Here is a 22,051-nt window from a genome sequence, read left to right as displayed (position 1 = left end):
AAAATTTGCTTTTACTTTTGTTTATAAAATTTTTATCATACCATGTCACTTCATTTAGTTTTGTTAATTAAGGTACATAAATCTCCCATCGTTAAATAGAAATTCAATTGTAAAAATGGAGAAATTTTTAAAAAAGCTAAGTGAGGAACCTCTTAATGCTTTTACACAGAAAGTTTTGAAGTAAAAATATAAGTACAATCATTTCTCTGTTTTGTATGTGCCTGCTCGTATTTGTACGCGAAGTTTTATATGTTGATACGTACATGTACGAATAGGTATCCAAAGGAGTGTACATAAATACGTAGGAGTGTACTGTACTGTACATATATGCGTATGCGTGTACATGAGCGTACATAACATATAGTACATGTTCCTGCTTATCGCAGCGCGTACATGCGTTTCCCCATTCCAAAATTTTTAAAGTCTCCCCCTATAGCGCAGCAGTTCGCACGGAGTCACCTTGGCATACAGAAGTACGCGCGTCGCCCGTGTGTACGCATATATGCGTGGAAACGTGTGCTGAGCGCATATGTATGCACAGCGCAAAGCACATGTAAATATACATATGCATTCGCGTATATTATACGTTTATGCGTGTGTCCGCCCGTCCTGCGCAACGCGCTTGCCCCATACATAGCGACATACACTCATATATACGTAAACCAAGCGCGCGCGACCTTTCCCCCACACGAACATACACGCGTCCCTGCATATGCATACAAAATAACGAGTTGACCAGTTGACCGTTTGATCGTTTGACCATTTGACCGATTGACGAGTTGACCGATTGCATTTCCTGGAGTTCACATCCCAAAACATATCAGCGATAGGAAGTTCACGATTCATGAAATTTAGGAATTCATAATTCGTAAATCATAAATCATAAATCACTACATTTCACTTTTCCTTTTTGCCTTTTTCTGTTTCGCCGAGCACTTCGCATTTCACGTCGCCATCATTTTGCTTTTCGTTTTGCCTTTCATTCGCGCTTCCCTTTTCCTTTTTTTTTTTTTTTTCTCCTTTGGCAAAATTCTCTTCGCACACAAGTTCACGATTCATTTTACGCCAACTCTTTTTTTTTTAATTTTGATAAATAACATTTTTCTCTTTTTCTCCCTTTGATTATTTTATTTTTTATTTCGTTTTTTAATTTTTTTTTTCTCATTTCCCAGTTCATTCATAACACTTTCACATCATTATAATTTTTCTTTCAATTAATACTAACACAATACCCTTGTGTACGTAAAGAAAAGGAAAAAACGCGGATGGCATGTGTACATATATATTTTATGTTCGTTCGTATGTATACGTGCTGTTTCATGTACGCATACTTACACGTACTGTAGCGAACTCACGCGTACGTGTAAACATCCGAACGTGCGCATGACACTAATGCCTTGTCCCACAGCCCACGCAGCGTACTTCCGTATGCAGTTTTAATGTACATGAAAAAGCTGTACGTGAGTGTATACATGTTGAATAGCTCCATCGCCTTTTTCATAGATTTATGTGCATATGCGCTTTGTCGTGCGAGCGTGTATACATGCATACGCATATGCATATGCGCATATATTGTATGCGGACTTAGGCGTATGGTTTGCCTTTTTCATGCATACTGTACATGTGACACTTATTTTATCTGTTCATTCATTTCCATACATGTGGTAGTTCAAGGGAGCGGCATACATGCGTACATGCATAGGTCCCCATGCGTAAGTATGTATACGTATATGTACCCTTTTCCCATGTAAAGTTTTTCGCTTCCCCGGAATGTGTTTACGCATGCGGGGCGTTTATTTTTGCAAACCCGACCCTGCCATTTTTTCTATAAAAAGTAGTAGCCACTCAACGGAGGTACGTTATCGTATGTACTACTGCCATACATACGTATATAGATAGATATATGCATATGCGTACTCCCCGTGCATGTTTTTTTTTTTTTTATGCTTACCTAACTCTTGCATGCGAGGAATTTTTTAGCGCCCATTTCCACTTCACATGAGGCTTGCGCATGTATACATATGCTTATGTATGTATATGTATATATGTATACATCCCCATGCGAGGCAACACCAAGGACACTGTTCGAATTAGCCGGTATATGCATAGCATGAGTGCGGCCATGTTCACATGTGCGTAGTGCGTACAGGCGGGTGAATATGCATACGTAATATGTTGACAGTTGGCATGCTCACCGGTTCGCCCCTTTCACCTGGTACACGTTTTAAGCAATTTTTTTTTTTTTTACAATTCCTCCAAAGCGCTACGTACGTTTTTGCGTACATTCATACATGCGAAATAATTATGACAAAAAATGCATGTAGATGAAACTTTTTTTTTTTTTTTTTTTAATTTAATCGTTATATGAATATATATTGTATGATAATTACAATTTATGCGTTTGTATGAGTACATATGCGAGTATCATTTTTGTTTATTTTCTTGCTTTCTATTTTTTGTTTTTTATTTTTTTTTATTTTTTTTTTTCCAATTGCGTAAACTTTGCCAGCGTACGCACGTTCATACATACATACATTCGTTCGTTCGTTCGATCATACAAAAATATAAGCGTTCTTATCATACATAACATTACAGCATAAAATGCAAAGTTTATGTAATGAAATAAAATTCAGTCAAATGGGTGAGAAGAGTACATCGCTCGCGAACGTATGACCAACCTTATCGTACGTACAACACGTGCGTCCGTTCAAACCGCCATCGCGTATGTATGCAGTGAGGTTACTTATACGCCATTACGTACATACCTTGCTCCATACGCGTATGTGCTCACATTTTGCCCCCTTTTCAATTCGTACTTTTTTTTTTTTTTGAAAATTAAAAAAAAAAAGTCGAGCGTGCACGCGTGTAGTGCGCAAAACGTGAAATATGTACACGCGCGTATGTATATATATGTATATGTGTGTACATGCGCATATATTCACGTGTATATATATTTTTTTTTTCTAAACTTTTAAAAAGCCGCATTTCCCGCATCTCCTTGCTGCCTCACAACTAGTGTCGTGTGCACAAGACCCTTCCATACTGACGTGTGTATGCGTACCCATACGCATTTGCGTGTAGGTATACTTGCGTACAGAGTGCCGAGTGTACGCTTGCATGCCAAACTTCTCTGCATATATACACATACATACACGTGTGCGTGCCGATCGGGCGTCCCCGTCTCCCGCACGAGACGCACACGGCCCTCTCCCCCTCTTGTTTCGTGCTTCGCGAAACTCTTCTCTCTTCATGTACATGTACCTTAAATGAATTATTATATGCACATACAAAGCATAGCGCTTACGAGGTAGAGGACACATGTGCATGTGCGGCGCGCATGGTGTTTTATTGAGAATAGTTCGCGCACGAGCAGAACGCATACGGACCGAACGTGCGTGGCGCGCATGTTAGTAGAGTATACATATGTGTCACGTCGATCGGGACTGCTCGTGCGTATTCGTGTGAAGACAGAGGTATAAGGTTGTTATATTCACCACGCACGTATACGTGTAAGTATATACACACACAAACAAACGAACACACAAAGCACGCAAGCACATATACCTGGACGTGCACGTGCGCCTATATATACATGTCCCAAGGGACGTCCCTGCACCCCGACCGTTAAAATGAGAATAAGAAAAACATGGTGTACACTGTGTCGTGAAAACTTTGAAGATGGAGATGAATGCATCCAATGTAAACAATGTAAGAAGAAGTTTCACAGGGAGTGTCTGCAGGCAGAAGGCCTAATTGACAACGAAATTTTGAAAGATATAAAAAATTACCTTTGCTACCAATGCATGAATGAAGATGATGATATACCAGAAAATGAAGATAGGTGTAAAATATGCCGAGAAAAATCGTCCAACTTAATTTTATTACTATGTGATGGATGCCCCAATAGCTATCATGTTACCTGTTTAGGCCTGCAGGCAGAACCTGAATCGGAAAAATGGTTTTGTCCAGTGTGTAAACCGGAGGAACATAAAAATTTGGATGTGAGACGGATGCGGAAAGGATTTGCGATTGATAATATGAATGGAGAACATGTAAACTCGTCCACGTGTTATGTGTGCCAGAGACCGGGGAAATTACTTGGCTGTGATTTTTGTCCCAATTCATTTCACCCAACATGTTTACCCGATCTAGATTTTGATAATATATCAGATCAGTGGGAATGCCCATGTTGCAAGAATGAAGACCCGTTACTAAACCAGGGACATAAGAGATGGACCAAAAATGAAATTCAGGAAATTATGAAAAAAAGACAAAGAGAGCTAAGCTTCTGGAGATCAAAAATTATAAAATACCGAAATCGATTTTTGCTAGCACATAGGAAAGATTTACAACCATTTGTGAACCCTAGAGTCTTTGCAAACCTTACCAAAACGTTTAAAAATGATTTTTACAACTCGAGGAGTAACCATACTAGTGCATGCAGCAGTGGAGGAAGAAAAGGAGGGAAACACAAGGACTCGGATAGGAATTACCATCACGGGAGTAACTCCAGGAAGGATGTTGATATGGATTCGAAAGAATTCGATGAATATATTTCATCCCTTGAAGATGAAGCGAATGAAAATGCATGCAAATTTATCGAGTCTGTATTTTTAAGTGTTTACTATCCGAATGGACGGAAAATCGAGCGGCGACCACTGGTGGATAATGTACAGTTAAAGCCGCATCAGGAGGACGGTGTCGAATGGTTATTAAAATCGTTCCTCACAGGAGGTGCTATCCTAGCAGATGAAATGGGACTAGGAAAAACCATACAAACTTTGTGTTTCCTGTCCTATTTAAAATGTAACAAAATCGATGGTCCTCATTTGATCGTCGTACCTTTATCCACTGTCGGTAATTGGCTCAGGGAAATTCATAAATTTACTCCGCATCTTACGTGCATCAAAATATGCGGTTCGAAAAATGAAAGAACTCACGCGAAGGAGGATCGACTGGCTGAGAAGGGGCTATACGACTTGTACGTAACTACCTACGAAACGGTAAAAAATGAGGAGGAGTTCTTCGTGGAAACCATTCCCAAATGGCAATGTATAGTTCTGGATGAAGCCCACAGAATAAAAAATCAAAGTGGGGCCATCCGACACTCGATGGATAGAGTCGTTGGGAACATGCGATTGTTGCTCACGGGGACTCCCTTACAAAACAATTCAGCGGAGTTATTTACACTCATCAATTTTATGTTCCCAGATATATTTAAAAATTCAGAAATTATCGAGCAGGCCTTTATGAATGCATCCCAACAAAGCACTGCCGCGGGAAGTAGTCACAGTGGCAGTGCAAGCAATAATCAAAAGAGTAGTAACAACATGAAGAATAAAAATAATAAGGATGACAAGAATAACCAAAATGGAAACACAGCAGGAAGTGGATCCAAACTTAATGTCAACATTGGAAATATTGATCTCAAGTCGGCCATTAAGGAGGAGGATCTAAAGTCGATACGATGTCTTTTAGATAAAATTATGCTTAGAAGATTAAAAGAACAGGCTATCACATTGCCTAGAAAAATTTTCCATGATGTGTGGTTACCCTTGGGTACCCTGTCTGCTCACTGGTATAAGAGGCTGCTGGATATTCGATCCATGGTGGAAGAAAAAGTCAGTGTGAAGAAGTTACTCGGGTTGGTGATCAAAATGAGAATCATTTGTGGCCACCCAAAAGGAATAGTTAGTCGACCCTCACAAATGGAAAAACTTTTTGCATTCTTCGAAGAAGAGAGTGAAGAAATAAAAGAACAAGTAAAGAATGATGCCTTAAAGTTGAAGCACATATCTGGAGAGGAACACATCGAATCTTCCTCCAAGCTTATCTTCATCGACAAGCTATTGTGCCAACTGCATTACGAAAATTGTAAATATGTTAAGAACTACTCGACAAGTTTTGACAAACACAAGAAGGAAGTTGCTGCCCATAGATACCACAAAATTCAGGAACAGAATAACGCCCAAAAAAAAAAGAGAGAACATTCAGGGAAGTTTAAAAAGATAGAGGCGCTGGAAAGTAGCCCTATGTTTATCGAAATTTTGAATCAGGGCAAATTTGATTTGAAACCCACATCTGAAAATGAAGATATGCTTAAAAGCTTCATGCACACTGTGGCCATTGATAATGAATGCCCTTATAAGAAAAAAAGGTGCATCTATGATAAGGTCAGAGATTTTATCAAGAATAGTGCTGCCAATGGTGATGGGAAATCTATTGGAAGGAGAACCAAAATTTTGAAGCACAATAATCACTCGTATGATCTGTCCGATTATAATTACCGGGGCAATTCTGGCCAAGGTGGTACCAACAGAAAAAACGCCTATGATGAAAATAATCTGTCCAATGAGGACTCTGATGAGGAGGAAGAAGAAGATAATGAGGAGCAGGAGGAGGACAACAATGCGGAGGTGCGCAAAAATTGCAAAAGTGACAGCGGGGTTGACGCCGAGGAGGAGGATGATGACGACGATGATCAGGATAACGGCGAGGATGAGGAGGAGGAGGACGACCCCCAACCGCAACAATCCAAGCAGCAGCTGCAAAGGGAAGATGAGGAGGAAGAGAACAACGAAGATGATCAGGATAATGACGAGGATGAACAGGATAACGATGAGGATGATGATAAGAGTGGAAAAAATAAGGACAGTCATAAGGGAAACACAAAAGAAAGCACCAACACCTTGTTCGATAGCAACGAGGAGGTAGAAGAGGAGGACTCAGATGAGGAGAAGGACGAAGCAGAGGAGGAATACGGGTGCGATGAGGACAAAACGGATAGTGGCTTGGTTCATCCCGGTGCAGACGTGAAGGATGAACCGAATGACGACACGAATGACGATGCGAATGATAAAGCACAAAATGTTGTCACCCTCGGGAAAAACTGCAAAATGATGAACATAAAGGAGTTCTTTAAAACGCAGAAGAAAGATTCATCGAACAGCTTGGATAAGTCCAACGAGCAGTCGACGAAGGTGTCTGATAAGGGAGATTCTAGGAGGGCCGACATGGAGGACACGAAAAAGGAGGAAGAAGATGACGAAGAAGGAGGCGAAAACTCCTGTGCGCACAGCAAGATGGGAAGCGAGGAAAAGACGAAGCATATGGATGTACTGAACGCGAAGAAAGAGGAAGGGGCAGTAGAAGAAGGGGGAGACCAACAAAACGCAGCAGAATATCGGGCAGACGGAGGAGGAAGCAGCCTAAAGGATAGTAACCAAAGGAGCAAATGTGCCAATGACGGGAAGGAGGACAATGGAGCGGAAGACAAAGCAAACAAAGGAGAAATCAAAATGCACAAGGTGCTAATTTTTACCCAATTCCAGTTGGTACTAGACGAGTTGGAAGAGTATTGCAAGTACAGGTGCTGGAAGTATATGCGGCTGGACGGGTCAACAAACAAACTGATAAGAGAGTTAGACATTCGAGAATTCAACCTGAGTGACAGCATTTACTTTATTTACCTAATTAGCACCAGGGCAGGAGGATTGGGTATCAATTTGACAGCAGCCAACCATGTAATTATGTATGACGAAGATTGGAACCCGTTTATTGATCTGCAAGCAATTGATAGAGCCCACCGTATTGGTCAGAAGAGGGAGGTGAACGTGTGGAAACTCATGACGGAGTGGACTGTAGAAGAAAGAATGGCATTTAGAAGAGAACAAAAATTGAAGTTAGACAAACTTGTTGTTCAAACACAGGACGATGAAGACATGCTAGATAATTTTGAAGAGAAACTTTCCTCAGATGAGATTAGGAAACTAATGTTGCATGGGAAAGCAGCCATACAAAATATGAACGTGGAAAACACGAACAATTACCCCTTGGAATTTTTCATAGAAAGGGGAAGAAGAAAATTGCCCATTATCAACGGGGTCGACTTGGAGAAGGAAGAAAAAACTACCATAGAGCAAGAAGTAAATAATAATAACAATGGGGAAGAAACGGGAGATGGCAACATTTGTATACAGAAAGGTAGAGGTGGTGGAAATGGGGAAGACAGCGAGGTTGATGACGAGGATGGAGCTGATAACGATGATGATGAAAACGGAATCGATATAGATGAGGTTATGTTAGATGAGGCCGAAGAACTCGAAATGGGAATCAACAATGGTAATAACATCAATGAAAATAGTCCGCTCTACGGAGAAGGAAATGACCAGGTGTACGTCACAGGTGGAAGCTCCAAATCGAAGGGAGGCCTCTTAAAAGATGGCAATGCTGCAGGAAGTGGCAGTGGATACAGTTCGACCAACTTAAACGGAACAACCAGTGGTGGCAATGCTGCAGGAGGGACGGGAGGTACCGACACGACCTTGTGGAGATCTGTAAGGGAAAGAAAAAAGCCGCAGAACATGTACACACCAGAGTACTGGGGAAGAAAACAAGAAGTGAAACAAATCAAGCACGAATACAGATGCTTCATTTGTAATAACACGAAAAATTACAAAGCAGTGGTGAAGGATCGAAACAATAACGACATAGAAATTGACTACGGAGATATGATCAACTGCTTCCGATGCCCAAAAACATATCATAAATTATGTGAAGGGATTAAGGATGAAAATGTGAAGAAGACATGGACCTGCAGCTGGCATGAATGCTGTCTTTGTTTTAGAAAGTCATCTCAGTGTGGTAACTTATTAATCCATTGTGCCACATGTCCCACTAGTTTCTGCTATAATTGTTTTCCACCAGATTATGTACGCTATTATGTTGGAGAGGAGTATTATCACAATTTGCGACAGAGGGGAGTAAACTTCACACCGCAAAATTGGGTATGCTTTCTATGTTCCAAATGTAAGGCCGTGGAGGAACAGAAGAAGCGAAGAAAGATGACAAAGGAGGAAAGAGAAAACGAGAAGCAGCTACAGAAGGAACTGAGAAGTCAACTACATGACAGCAAACAGGAAGAGTTAGAAGCGAAGAAAAGAAAGAGAGCTCAACAAATGGAGAGAGATAAATTTATCATAGAAAATAGAAAACGAATAGATGCCTTGGATCAGAAATATGAAGCACAACTGAGAAGTGCATATGAAAATTTATTTCCTGTCAATTTTGTTAAAGAATTAATTAATCGAATAGAACATGCCAAGGTGCTCAAACAAAAAGGAATTGAAGATGACAACAAGGAAACGAACAAAAAAAAGTCCACTACATTTTTGCATACCAAATTACCTCATAAGCTTCTTGTCCTTTGTGAAAATTGTAAACTTCCTTGCCATGCCAATTATAAGTACCCAGGACAGTGTTGTTACCCATTGGAACTGGACAAATCCTACTTCTACGCTAATTCGTCATTTAACCAAGCGGCTAATAATAAGGATGCCCCCCCCTCTGGGTGTAGCACTTCTGACAAAAGAATTGCGCTAAGTGGTAAAGACCCCTCCTCTCCGTTTTCTCCTGAATTTAAGGAGAAACAGGAACATAACAGTGAGGAAAAGGAAACTTCCAACAATGTTGCGACGAAGGAGGAGGAGAATGAGGAAGACGCGGAGAAGGGAACTTTATTTTTACCTCAAGGAGTATCCTCCCCCCCCATGACGAGTAGCTCAAACAAGGAGGACAGTAAAAAAGGCTACGATTTTCATGGCACCAATTCGTTCAGTTTTAAAGTAATCAAGAGTGTAGTAACGAGCGGAGATGAAGACACCACTGGTAAGTATGACAAAAATGGAAGTGGTGCCATCCAGGGAAATTCTAGCGATAACACGTTGAGCAGAAAGATGATCAAATTTGAAGCAGATCAAAAGCAGCAACAAGATTTTACACACAGCACCTGTTTTGAGAAAGCCGAAAGTAAGGACAATGAGGAGGATGAAGAGAACGCCCACGAGAAGGATAAATTCAACCAAGGGTCCAGTGAAAATGTGAAGTTGATGATGAGCACCATCCTTTCGTCAGATAACAACGGCAGTGATGTGAAGGGAGAGAATAATCCACTAAGTGGAGGTACACCAAACAATAATAACGACACCGGTTCGAAGGGAAAGACAAGACGATTTTTGCGAGCCGTATGTTCCAAGTGTGGAACCGTGCAGTTGGGAAAATTGGCGCACTTTAGAAAGCACTGTGACAAATTAACAGACGAAGAAAAACAAGAATATGAAGATAAACGAGAAAAACTAAAACAACTTATCGAGTTGTTGAATAAGAAAAAGATACAGGATGAACACACAGAGGAGGAGTATAAAAATATGTCCATTTTTAAATTCAAGAGTTTATATAGTAACTTCCAAGATAAGGCAGACGACATTCTCGAGGACTGCATTCGAGAGATGAAGTGGGATATGTTAATATCATCCAAGAAAAAGGTTCCGAAGAAGGAGAAGGAATCTAAACGGGGCAATCACAGTAGTGGTGGTGGGGTTTTTAGCCCTTCAGTCAAAATGGATGATGACAAAAATGAAGACAATCCTAACAGTGGAGGCAGCTCCATGTCGAAATCAAACCTCACACATTTGCTATACAGCCAACCGCTAATCATCAACTCGGATGGCTCCGACACGAAGGACATTATAGAAATAAAAAGTGACATAACGGATGAAATGAGGGAAAGAATAAACGACGAAATATCCACTATCACGGGGAAGAGAAAAAAATGTGTAAAAAATACCATCAAAAAGATAAAGAAAAAAAAAATGAATGACGAAAACAACAATAACAACGCAGAAGAATCAGCAAACATAAGTAACGCACAAAATGAAAATGCAAATAATATGAAAAAATTAAATCATCTAATAAATCCATTTCATGAAAAATTAATTAAAGATATTCACAATGCCAATTTTATTAGAGACTCATTTAATGATGATTTTTTACTCAAAGCGAAGGAATTTCTAAGAGTTACAAAAATAAAATTAATTAATAACTCCTTTGTAGAATGTGGTGCAGGTGGGGCAGGGGGATCAACCGACGTAGATCTACTCAACAGTGTTGATAAAAATAGGAAGCTTAATCAAAATGATTTAGAAAAATCCATAATTCAGAATTATCTCAATAAGATGAAGAGCTCACTAAAAAATAGCACATGCTTGGAGAAAGCCATTCCCGGGGAAAACATGGTAGCCGATGTTACTTATGCCAAGTCCCGCATAAACAGTAATACGAATACGAGTCATGAAAACAAAATAAATTTTAACCCCGAGTTGTATAAAAATATCTTTGAAAAGAATACCAAGTATTGTATGTTCACAAATAAGGGTTCCACCACTTCCACTACCCCCACTCCCAACATCAAAGATCTGGCAGCCTCTTCCCTTTCCCATTCGATGAAAGGCATCGAGAAGGCAGAAGAATTTAGTAGACACCATCACCACAACAGTAGTAGCAACTTTGCCTCCATTAACGACTTCAATGTTGATATTTTTAATATTGACAAGAATATAAAATGTGAAGATATAGAAAAGAAATTATTGAACCTTTGTGCCAACACCAACTTGATGAAAAAAAAAATGATGCAAGCTGATAGGAATGAACCCAATCCGGAAAGAAGTGCCTCCCTCAACATGGATGCAAGAAGTAGTTTTCATTTTAAGAAAAATGAACCCGCTTACCAACGTGTCACCTCCTGTGCTGTGGATGGAAATGTGGACTATGACATAAAAAAAATTACCAGCTCTTCTGAGGTTTGCGGAAATAACAAGGTGCAGGAGTACATTCTCTACCGCAGGAAGAAGCCGAGCAACAGTTCCAGTGCCAGCGGGGAGAAGATCAGCGCGGGCAACGCGAAGGGTGGGGCAGCGGGAAGTGCCAATACTAAGGGCCCCAGCACTATGAAGAGTCCCGTCATTGTAAAAAGTGCTAGCAATTCCAGAAGTCCCGGAAATACCAAAAGTCCTGGCAATGTCAGAAGCCCAAGCAATGCCAAAAGTTCCAGTAATGCTAAAAGTCCCAGCAATACCAGAAGCCCCGGAAACACCAAAAGTCCTGGAAATGGCAGAATCCCCGGAAGTGCCAGAACACCCAGCAATACCAAGAGTACCGGTAATTCCAAAAGCCCTAGCAATTCAAAAAGCATGACCAATGTGAAGAACGCAAGCAACACCACCACCAACAACAGTGACGACAGAAGTAGCCAAAGTAACAACGCGGGTAAGGCGCATGACGAGTGTATGACCAGCAGAAACAATCCAAGTAGAACTCTCCCCCAAGGAAACACGAACAGAATGACCGCCATCAGTAGCGATAACATCTTGCAACACCTAAAGTTAGATGACGTCAAAAATTTTATCATGAGTGCGGAGAGAAGCAAGAATGATAAACTCCCCCCGGAGGTGAACTGAACCAGCTGATGGGATGCGGCCCGGCCGTTATGTTCTCGTCCGTTGTAGAGTATCCATTTGTGTAAAAGCTGTGCGTAGAGGAGGCGAAATGGAGGAGAGCAAAATGGAGAAAAACTCAGTGCAGTAGAACGTCGTGTAGTAGAACCCGTGTAGTAGAACCCGTGCAGTAAAACCCGTGCAGTAAAACCCGTGCAGTAAAACCCGTGCAGTAAAACCCGTGCAGTAAAACCCGTGCAGTAAAACCCGTGCAGTAAAACCCGTGCAGTAAAACCCGTGCAGTAAAACCCGTGCAGTAAAACCCGTGCAGTAAAACCCGCGCAGTAGAACCCGCGCAGTAGAACCCGCGCAGTAGAACCCGCGCAGTAGAACCCATTGCAGTAGAACCCATTGCAGTAGAACCCATTACAGTAGAACTCAGTGCACGCGTGGCCCCGCGCGGAACTCCACTGCGGAGCTCCCTCGGAAAATGTTCATACCGTGCGTTAGAATATAAGACATTTTGGATAACCTGCTAACGATGGGCGCATTCCTAAGGAGGTTCTCTTACCTTTTGGAGAAGCCACAGAAGGAACGACACAGAGGGAGTATGAACATATGTGTGCGTGCAGGGAAGAGGGTCCCAATCGCGTCGCTGGAAAGGAAAGGGTAGCCCAATTGGGTCGCTCAAAAATGGTAACAACAAATCGTTATATATATTGTCCGCATGTAGGCGAGCCCCGAGGGGAGCAATCCGTTTTACCCATGAACTGTTGATAGTCCCCACATTTGCAGTGACTTTAATTACTGTAGCGAAGAAGGTATGCATATATCTGCCGTTTGTATTTTCTGACCAGGGGATTGTATGAATAGGTGGATGTGATAATTTGTTGCAACGGAGGTGAGGAAGCGAATTAAAAACGATGGAAAATAAAATAACAAAGCGAAGCAGAAAGCGTTCTAAATGTAGCTAAGTAGACGAGAACCACATCACAAAGATTGTACAAAAAATGAAGCCCTGGAGATATTTTGTTAAGGGTGAAGAGATCCAAGCTGCGCGAATGACAAATATATTTACAACTCCCTAAACTGGAAACATCCGAGGAAAGTCACCCAAAAAGTGACTATACCCCCCCACGAAAGAAAAATAAATCGAATAAAGGAGCAGGCCATTGTTTCGTTATTACGGCACTCCACCCGTGGAATATGAGAAGAGATTATTTAAGAGGAATGACTATAATTGTGGAAGGCCTTTTTTTTTTTTTTCAACGGACAAGGCGAACAATTGGCTAGTTGAACATGGAAAATGTACAGCTATTTTTTATCACCATATGGATGTTTGGCACACCACAAGGAATGAATTAATGTGAGCAACTCGGCTTGGGGACTGATACAGATTAGTCAAATCTCACACAAGGAGAGGATATTCCCCCTGATGGCATTTCCGCTTATTTTTTATTTCCTCTATTTTTTTATAGGAAAAAAAACTTATACGTTATTATTACTTAAATGTGTGTTGTACGTGGGTGCATACGCGCGCCACCTGTATAACGTACATTTCCACCCATATGCAGGAGAATGTGACGTTGCTTTTAGCCGAGATGTCCTTTCGAAAAGCCATTCACGGGAGCATCTCGCGTATACACCCCCTGCACAATTAGATTCCTGCGAAGCATGTCGCGCGTGTATGTAGTACCTGCACATGTATGTACGCACGTATGTATGCAACTGCATATATATATGTATATGCGCGCGCTCCTCTGTTTATAGTTTTTAATGAAAACTCCCCCCCGTCGGAGCGAGCAGAGAGCAGCGAACATTTGTGCATCCGTGCGTGCGTATGTGTGTGTATGTAAACATGTACACACACGTGTGCTCTTTTTTTAAGAAAATAAATGCCAATTTTTTTTAAATGATCTTTTTTTATTATATATGCCCCTCTATCAACCCCCCATTGCAGTCATTTTTTTAAAAAAAAATGTTTCCTTGTAACTATGTGTTTTTTTTTTTTATCCTCTTTTTTTTCCCTTTTTCTTTTTTTTTTTCCCCATTTTTTTCGTTTTAAAATGCAAAATAGAATGTTTTTTTTTTAACAATTCATCATGTATATATTATATACCTAGATATATACGCATTCGTGTGTGTATTTGATTTCGATGATACATCATCAGTTATTCATTGCGTGTAAAATTAATGGGAAAAAAAAAAAAAAAAAAGAGATTGAAAGAGAGGAAGTGTGTAGTACTGTGTTGCAAAATATACAGTGAAAATAGAAAAAAAAAAAAAAAAAAAACACAACCCCGCACACACATGTGTGTGTAGAGAAGGCATATGTGCGCAGTGGGCTCGACTGTGTGTACGCATATATAAACATATATATGCTTATGCGTCACACAGCGTTATGCACACGCGTTCTACCACGCTCCCATTTTTTACAAGTAATCCACTTACCAATTTTGAATATATACGTACGCATATGTATATAACTCTACCCCCTTACGAATTTTTTAATTTAAAAAAATTAAAGTATAAATTAGATTTAGCTGATCAAATCGAAGGCGTTGAAGTAGGCGTACCTGAGGAGTTGCACCAGCACGTGGGCAAAAAAATCATGTGCAATGTGTTTGCTTCGTTTTGCAATGCGATCAAGGGGTGCTTTCAAGGGGAAGGCACATATGTACTGCCAAAAGAACCTGCATGAAGTAACTTCGAAGCAGCGCTTTGCAACTACTCTGGCTAAACCGCTTCGTACTCCCTGCTCCTCATTTGGCATTCGCTTACTGAGAGAAAAGGCAAAACAGAATGCGGTAATACACGAACTGGGACCTGTAGAGGTACATCAACCTGGGGAGGGGAAAAAAGGAAAGGCAAGCAAAAATATGAACTTGGTAAAAACTCCCCCTTTTCTTCGCATACATAATCCTTTCAATGATCGTACCGTAGCAGTAAGACGGGATTAAACCGAAATGTGAGAAATCTACCCGGGGTGTAAAAAAAAAAGGAATCGTTTAAGCGGCAAATGTGAAATGCTGAATTGGCAAACGTGTCAGGACAAGGCGAAACGAACGAACTGCTCCACCATATATGCTGGAAAAAAAAAAAAAATCTACTTCTTGTGTAAGAAAAAGGGCAGGGAAAACATGCTCAAGTATTTAACTATCAAATGGGTCGAATGTAGGGTAAGAACTTTTATGTCCATCCGTTTCGACAACAATCTGAAAGTAGAGGTATGGGGGTGGGGATTCCTTTTTTTGCGAGTGTGTAAAAATGTGTGCGCCCTTAGTGGTACAGAAAGACTTGCCAGTTCTTCATGCGTGTACATGGATGGGCGTCGTCACAAACTTGGCATAAACTGACACGCCCGTGTGTATCTCCATGTGCAGGAGTGGGGATGATACCGAACGGTACGTGCAGATATATCTCAGTGCCAACATTACCGCGCACTCCCATGGACGCTAATATGGTTGGGGTGGCCAGACACTCCGTAGCCGTCAAATGTTAGGACCTAAAGGGGCATGGAACACGAATAACCGCTCATACATAGTCACATATGTATATCTTTCGCCCGCACGCTGGTGCTCCCCTCTTGCGTGATGGCTAAAACTTACGTTACTTATGTTATACTGTGTGCAGTAGTTTGCTAGGATGTCTGCAACGTGTTGCTCATTCCAGATGGCCGAACCGTCTTGCAGATCCGGGTCATTCATAACTTTGCAGTTGTTTTTGACCCCCCCTAGGTAGGACCAAACATGGTACAATTCCTTTTCTCGGATCTTCCCCTGGCCATAAAAATCCCCATTTGTTAAAGAGAGAAGAAAAATCTCTTCCTTTTTTTTCCTCTCAAATAGTAATTTTATGGTTGGAAAAAAAAACATAATTTCATCATCTGGGTGTGCAATTACGAAGCTGACGTTTTTCTTTTCTTGTAACCAATTCAGGAGTTCCTTTTTTCTTTGACTTAGATAATGCCAAATGAAGTAATACACTCCTCCCAACAAAAGAACGACGCCCATCCATGCGCATGTGCATGCACATGGGCACGAAAGGTGTTGCATAATCAGCAGCAGCAGCAGTAACCCATTAGCGCGTTTAAAAAGGTCCAATGGGGGGATGTCCTTGCGTGCGAAAAAAGGAAACAGAACAGGTTGCGCACACGTGACGTTATTTTATGAGGGGAAAAACGAAAAACACAATTTATGATGCAAACTGTCTGGGGGTTGGGGGCAAATCCATACAATACATGAGCGCGTATGTCGCTCGGTCTAAATGTGTGCGGGGGTAAATCTGTTGGTCTGGTCGCGCTTTCTCGTATTTCCAGCATAGGGGCTGAAGATTTTGCGGCAATTTTTAGCGCTTCTTCGAGCAGCCCTCAAAATGGTGGTTTCTCTTTATTTTATTTTATTTTATCTTATCTTTTATTTTACTTTATTTTTTTTTATTTTTTTACTTTTTTTTTTGTGCGTTTCGCCTTTGGGGAATGAGCTGGAAGAACGTGGGGCGACCCCTTTTACTTTCTTATTTTCGCTGTTACGTGGTAATATAGGCGCTCCATTTTGGTGAACCAGGATGTGCAGTACGTGTGTCCTGTGGTATACGTTAGTGGCAATTGCTTCTCTGCGCTTGTGCAGTAAGCGAATTTACAAATATGTGCTCCAGGGAGGGAGGAAACAAAAAAAAGTCTTAAAAAACGCGTTTGAGTTTGACAGGGGGATCATGTTGGAACGTAAAAAAAAATGCAGCTAAGCGGCTAAGCGGCAAACGGCGAGGATCACAAAAAAGAGCGGAAAAAAGAACGGAAAAAAAAAGCGGAAAAAAAAAGCGGAAAAAAAAAGCGGAAAAAAAAGCGGCAAAAAAAAGCGGTAAAAAGGACGCGTGTGCGGAGGGCAGCACAACCACCTCGTCATGCAAACCTTACTTGTACATGTTAATCATGAGAAAAAACTTCGAGGAAAATATTTTGTGAATCAAGTACTCCCCGGGAGATGTGCAAAAGTACATATGCTCCCTATCATCAAGGGGTCTATTAAAAATTGCGTACAATTTATAATTCTCAAGTGTAAGCTTTTGTAGGTAGGAATTTTGTAATCCAGAAATATAAAAATTCATTTTACTTAAAAAAATTTTCATTAAACAAATAAAATTCTCCCTCTGCATAAAGTTACTCCGTAAGTTATGTTTATCTCTAAGGGATTCGTAATTGCTGACATGGTCTGACGTCTTTTCTAGGTTTAATTCATCTAGCCTGTCCTTTAGAAGGGACATCTCAGCGTATTTAATTATGTTGGAGAAGGTAATATTTTTGTTTTTCGCACGTTGAGGTAGGGGTAATGATGGGGGCAAAGATGAGGCTGATGGAAAGGCGTGGGGTAAGTGTCCCATTAGGTATGAGAATGATGCAGATGGGTATGGCATTTGGTTGGGGATCGAAGTTTGGGGGTTATCTTCTTTGGACGGTTCCGCTGGACTTGGTGCTCTGGGTGTGTCTTCATAGAACCATGGTGCTGGACTTCCCCCTCTGGGCATGTATCTATCGGACCATGGCGCTGGACTTCCCCCTCTGCGCATGTATCTATCGGACGATCTCGCTGGACTCTGCACTCTGGGCGTGTCTCTATCGGACGATCTCGCTGGACTCTGCACTCCGGGCGTGTCTCTATCGGACGATGACGCTGGACTTCCCTCTCTGGGTGTGTCTTCATCGGACGATGACTCTGGACTTGGCTCTCTCACTGTGTCTCTATCGAACGATGCGTCTCGTTCCTTTTCCGTCGCATCTATTTCTTGATCAATTTCTGATAAATGCTCCTTGTGGTAAGCAAGCAAGGCCGAATGAACCATATCAACCATCTCTGTCATAGTCTTAACGCATAAATCCATGACGTGTTTTTTTGGCCCATTCTTCTGGATGTTTTTCATTTTTACTATCTTCTCAATATTTTCAGATGAAAATTTTTCCTTAAATAAATCCAGAACCGTTTTGTTCATATTATATATTCCCATATTCACTTGATTGAAAAACCAAGAAATTGTTGCAACTATATTTACATAGCAGCTGTTTTTTATGCTTGAACTATTTCTTAAGAAGAACAACTCAGGGGGTTCCAAATCTTTTAAAAANAAAGATCTGGTTTCTTCATTGTACACCTTTTTAATCCTTTCTATAACATCAGAAATGGCATAGGAAAAATTGTATATCAGTTTAATATACATATTTGTATCAGATTCTCTATACTTAAAATTGAAAATGGAGAGAACAAAAGTTTTCATTCTTTTTTGATTAGCCTGGTGTTCCAAGTATTTTAAGCCCGACTTGTTTACCAAAGTGTACGTTAATTTATCCATATATTCAAACGAGTCCAACAACTCTTTACAATTCTGCAATGGGTTCGACATGTCCGTTACGTTGGTACTCATTTTATTCTTAAAATTAGAAATATACGATGAAATGTAGTCCGAGAAAATACCCATGTCGTTTGGAAAATCGACTAGCCTTTGATTTATGTCTTTTTCTAATTTTTTTCGCAAAATATCACAGGTATCTGATATGTTCTTTGAATTGTTTGAGTCCATGTCGACTAAGCTGGACATTAACTTCGACAGGATGTATGTCACCGGGAAGTTGATGACAAGGGACTGGTTTGACCTTCCTGCGAGGGGGGAAGGCGTGTGGGGGAGCCATTTAATGCTGTGCTGTGGAAGCGTCAAACCACGCGCAGTGGGAGCATTAAAGACTGTGCAGAGAACAGTGTAGCGGGGAGTGCCCCCCATCGGGCAGATTAACCAAGTGATCGACTTGACATTGCTCCGATGGAGACATCCACATCTGTGCCGTCCGCTTTCTCAATTTACTTACCTGATTTCTCATAGTTCAGGCCTAACAAGGGCACTTTGATCGCTGTGCAAATGGGGAAAAAAAAAAAAAAAAAAATGAACAACATGTCGTGATAAAGACTTAAGTTATTTCCCCAACGGGGTGTTGTACATGCGCATTTATTTCCCCACCTTTTTCCGTCTCGCCATAATTCTTCACGGACATATTAATCGAATTATCTAGGCACTCCTTCTCATTCGCGAAAAAGTGATGACAATCTCTGCATATACTCATATAAGCATTTTTCCTTTGGTATTCATCACCATGCACCATTAAATGTGTCGACATGACGTAACTTTGTAAACAGAACTCGTCGGATAGATTTTCGACATCCATGTCCTGTGCGTTGAGGGGGGAAGGGGGTCATCACGTGAGAGGAACGAATGTGCGCTGTGTTGTCTCTCCCCAGTTGGGAAAACAAGATGAAGAAGAAGAAGAAGAAGAAGAAAAAAAAAAAAATGCATATATTACCCCACTGTGTATGCTTCCCATATCCTGTTCGTAATACTTTAACACGTCGGCGTCTAATATGCTGTCCAAGTAACTGTTAACTAAGTCTTTTGATTTCTTGGGCTTTTTTTTGAGGAATCTGCCTTGGTAGCCACTGGTGCTTGCTCTAGGTTCTAAAATTTTGCGTTTCGAAGGGGGAAAGTGGGAAATGTGAACAAAGTGGGCAACGTTCTTTACATTTTCCCCCATTTTTAAACTTTCACTTTGAATGAAAAGTGTGTGATTGTGTGATTGTGTCTTTTTTTTTTTTCTCCGATGCATTTGGACTATACCTTCTTCTTCCACATTTACTCTCGTATCTAAAATAAAGGGAGAAAGGAGAAAAATAAATTGTGGCATTTGTTTGCATATATTCCGCTACCATAGAACTTAAGGATTTATTAAAGGCCTTACATGTGCCAGTGGGTAAGGGTTCATCCGACACGGCGACTAAAATGATCGGAAAAGGGGCCAAAAGGGGGGGGGGAGGGTTATAAATTTGTTCTTTTGCATTTTTTTCTGTTCAGACCGAAGCGGCCTTAAATTATTCATTGACCACTGTCAGCAATTCATGCTCGCTCCTTTTTACATGCTCGTTTACTGGAGAATGGACGTTCTGATGGTGTATTCGGAGGGGGGAGGTTTGGGGAAAAAAATAAAAAATTACTTTTGTGCGCATCATTTGTAGGTATGTCTTTTTTTGTCTTTTTCATTTCTCCTCTTGTTCCTTTGTGAGTTTTTTTTCTTTTTCGGGGGTTACTTTCTTTTAAGATCGATTTAATGGGCTCTAGGGGGGAAAGAGAGCGAAAATGCACAACAGGCAGGAAACAGGCAGGAAACAGGCAGGAAACAGGTAGGCAACACGTGGGAATAAGCGATGAAGATGCGATGAAAAAGTGAATACATAAAATTTCTCATCAGCCGTTTCCTTCCCCCTTTAAGCACGCACACACTTGCGCTCGTCTAAGCCGTCGCGCATAGACATCGATCTTTCGGCTTCCTTACTTCTAGCTCTCGTCATAGGCTGATCTTCTATAATTACGGGTTCGGAGAGAAATGATAAAGGCGTGTGAGTATGCGCTCTTTTCAGAAAAGACAGGCAATGCAACCTCGCACTATATTGATGCGCACTTATTTGTTCATGCGATACGCTGGTGCACATTTATTTGTTCGTTTCATTTCCCGAATAGTTCGTTTTGTCCTACCCGAAGAAGCGAGGCTTCGTTCTGCAAAAATGGCTATACCGGAGAAAAAAAAAAAAAAAAATTACACACCTGAAGTAGCTATTTATGTTAAAATGGGACGCTTAGTTTTGTCCAACTTTCCCTTTTTCATCTTTTCATTTTGTTGCATTTCCACGTAAAGTACCTTTCCTGCTAGGGTTCGCTGAATTGGAGCCTTTCATTTGGAATGCGATGAGGAGGGGGTCAAAATGGGGTGAATTCAAAGAAAAAAATTTGAGCCTCCAGGCGAAGTTTTCCCGACAGACATGTTAAACTGTTCGGTTAGGTTAGCTCTTCTGCACTCGCAGTAAGGAAGGGCCCATCGTGTCCTAAGCTTACATCGGCTGGTGCTACTTAAGGGGTCAATGGCTGCACAGGGGAGAGGGGACACAAGCGTAAGTAGGTGTGTTTACGTGCAGGAGGGGTTACATTCATACACATCTGTGCTTTTGTGGGGGATGGAGGCACATGTATATGTGCATATATCTACTTATGTGGTTATGCATATCCCCATGCATGACTACTACCACCACCATAACCCCCTTTCTCCAAACGCACATATAAAAATGAAAGCCACAACTGTACCATTTGGCCAATCCCACACGGCCCCCTTTTAATCCCTTTGGAATTTTCTTTTTTTTTCTTTTCTTTTTTATTCGATTAACCTCCGATGGTGTTAGAGGATGACATGTAATCTGATCCAAGGTAAAAAAAAAAAAAAAGGAAAGTCCAAATGAATAACCTCCAAAAGGCAGTCTCCATTCGTTACATCCACGTTTAAAGTAAAAGCAGCAAGTGTGCGTACGTGGATATATTTAAATGTGAATATGCTAGCATGTGTGGTGTCTGGGGCAAGGCTTACCTCCAGGATTAAGGTAAAGCATCAGGAAAATCGCCAAGAGAAAGGCGAACGTCTCTATCGTCGGCTTCATCTTTAATGAGGAGAAAGGGCAACTGTAGAATGGAAGGGAACTAATTCGCTAGGAAAAAAAACGCAGAAAAGAACAGCACTTTTGGGGGAACTGTTGGGAGGAAGTTGAAACGTGGCAAACTGCTGGGGGTGAAATGGTGGACGCCAAAATGGAGTGATTAAAATGACGAGTTTAATAAACGAGTTACACACGAACGGACAAAATAGTTTGCACAAAATAGGTTGGACAAAACAACTTGCACAAAGGAGACAATCCAAAAAAAAAAAA

General features: G+C 41.0%; 2 protein-coding genes across 2 annotated transcripts; one reads left to right on the top strand and one right to left on the bottom strand.

The window, feature by feature from the left end:
- Positions 1–3,629: 3,629 nt before the first annotated feature.
- Positions 3,630–12,293, top strand: PCYB_113330 (SNF2 family N-terminal domain containing protein; the record flags this gene model as incomplete). The annotated part of the gene is made up of 2 exons (XM_004223211.1): positions 3,630–4,052; positions 4,083–12,293. 2 exons carry the CDS (start codon positions 3,630–3,632, stop codon positions 12,291–12,293), a joined length of 8,634 nt encoding a protein of 2,877 aa, XP_004223259.1.
- Positions 12,294–15,046: 2,753 nt separating this feature from the next.
- Positions 15,047–21,034, bottom strand: PCYB_113320 (hypothetical protein; the record flags this gene model as incomplete). The annotated part of the gene is made up of 10 exons (XM_004223210.1): positions 15,047–15,113; positions 15,186–15,246; positions 15,427–15,484; positions 15,878–16,144; positions 17,181–18,916; positions 19,123–19,164; positions 19,272–19,479; positions 19,612–19,949; positions 20,297–20,416; positions 20,998–21,034. The coding sequence occupies 6 exons, from the start codon at positions 21,032–21,034 to the stop codon at positions 17,181–17,183; spliced, it is 2,481 nt and encodes an 826-aa protein (XP_004223258.1). The 3' UTR covers positions 15,047–15,113; positions 15,186–15,246; positions 15,427–15,484; positions 15,878–16,144.
- Positions 21,035–22,051: the final 1,017 nt, after the last annotated feature.

Source organism: Plasmodium cynomolgi, chromosome 11 (assembly GCF_000321355.1).
Source record: "Plasmodium cynomolgi strain B DNA, chromosome 11, whole genome shotgun sequence".
Taxonomy (NCBI): Eukaryota; Apicomplexa; class Aconoidasida; order Haemosporida; family Plasmodiidae; genus Plasmodium; species Plasmodium cynomolgi.
Note: the sequence above shows the minus strand (reverse complement) of the source record. Positions and strands in the feature narration are given on the sequence as shown.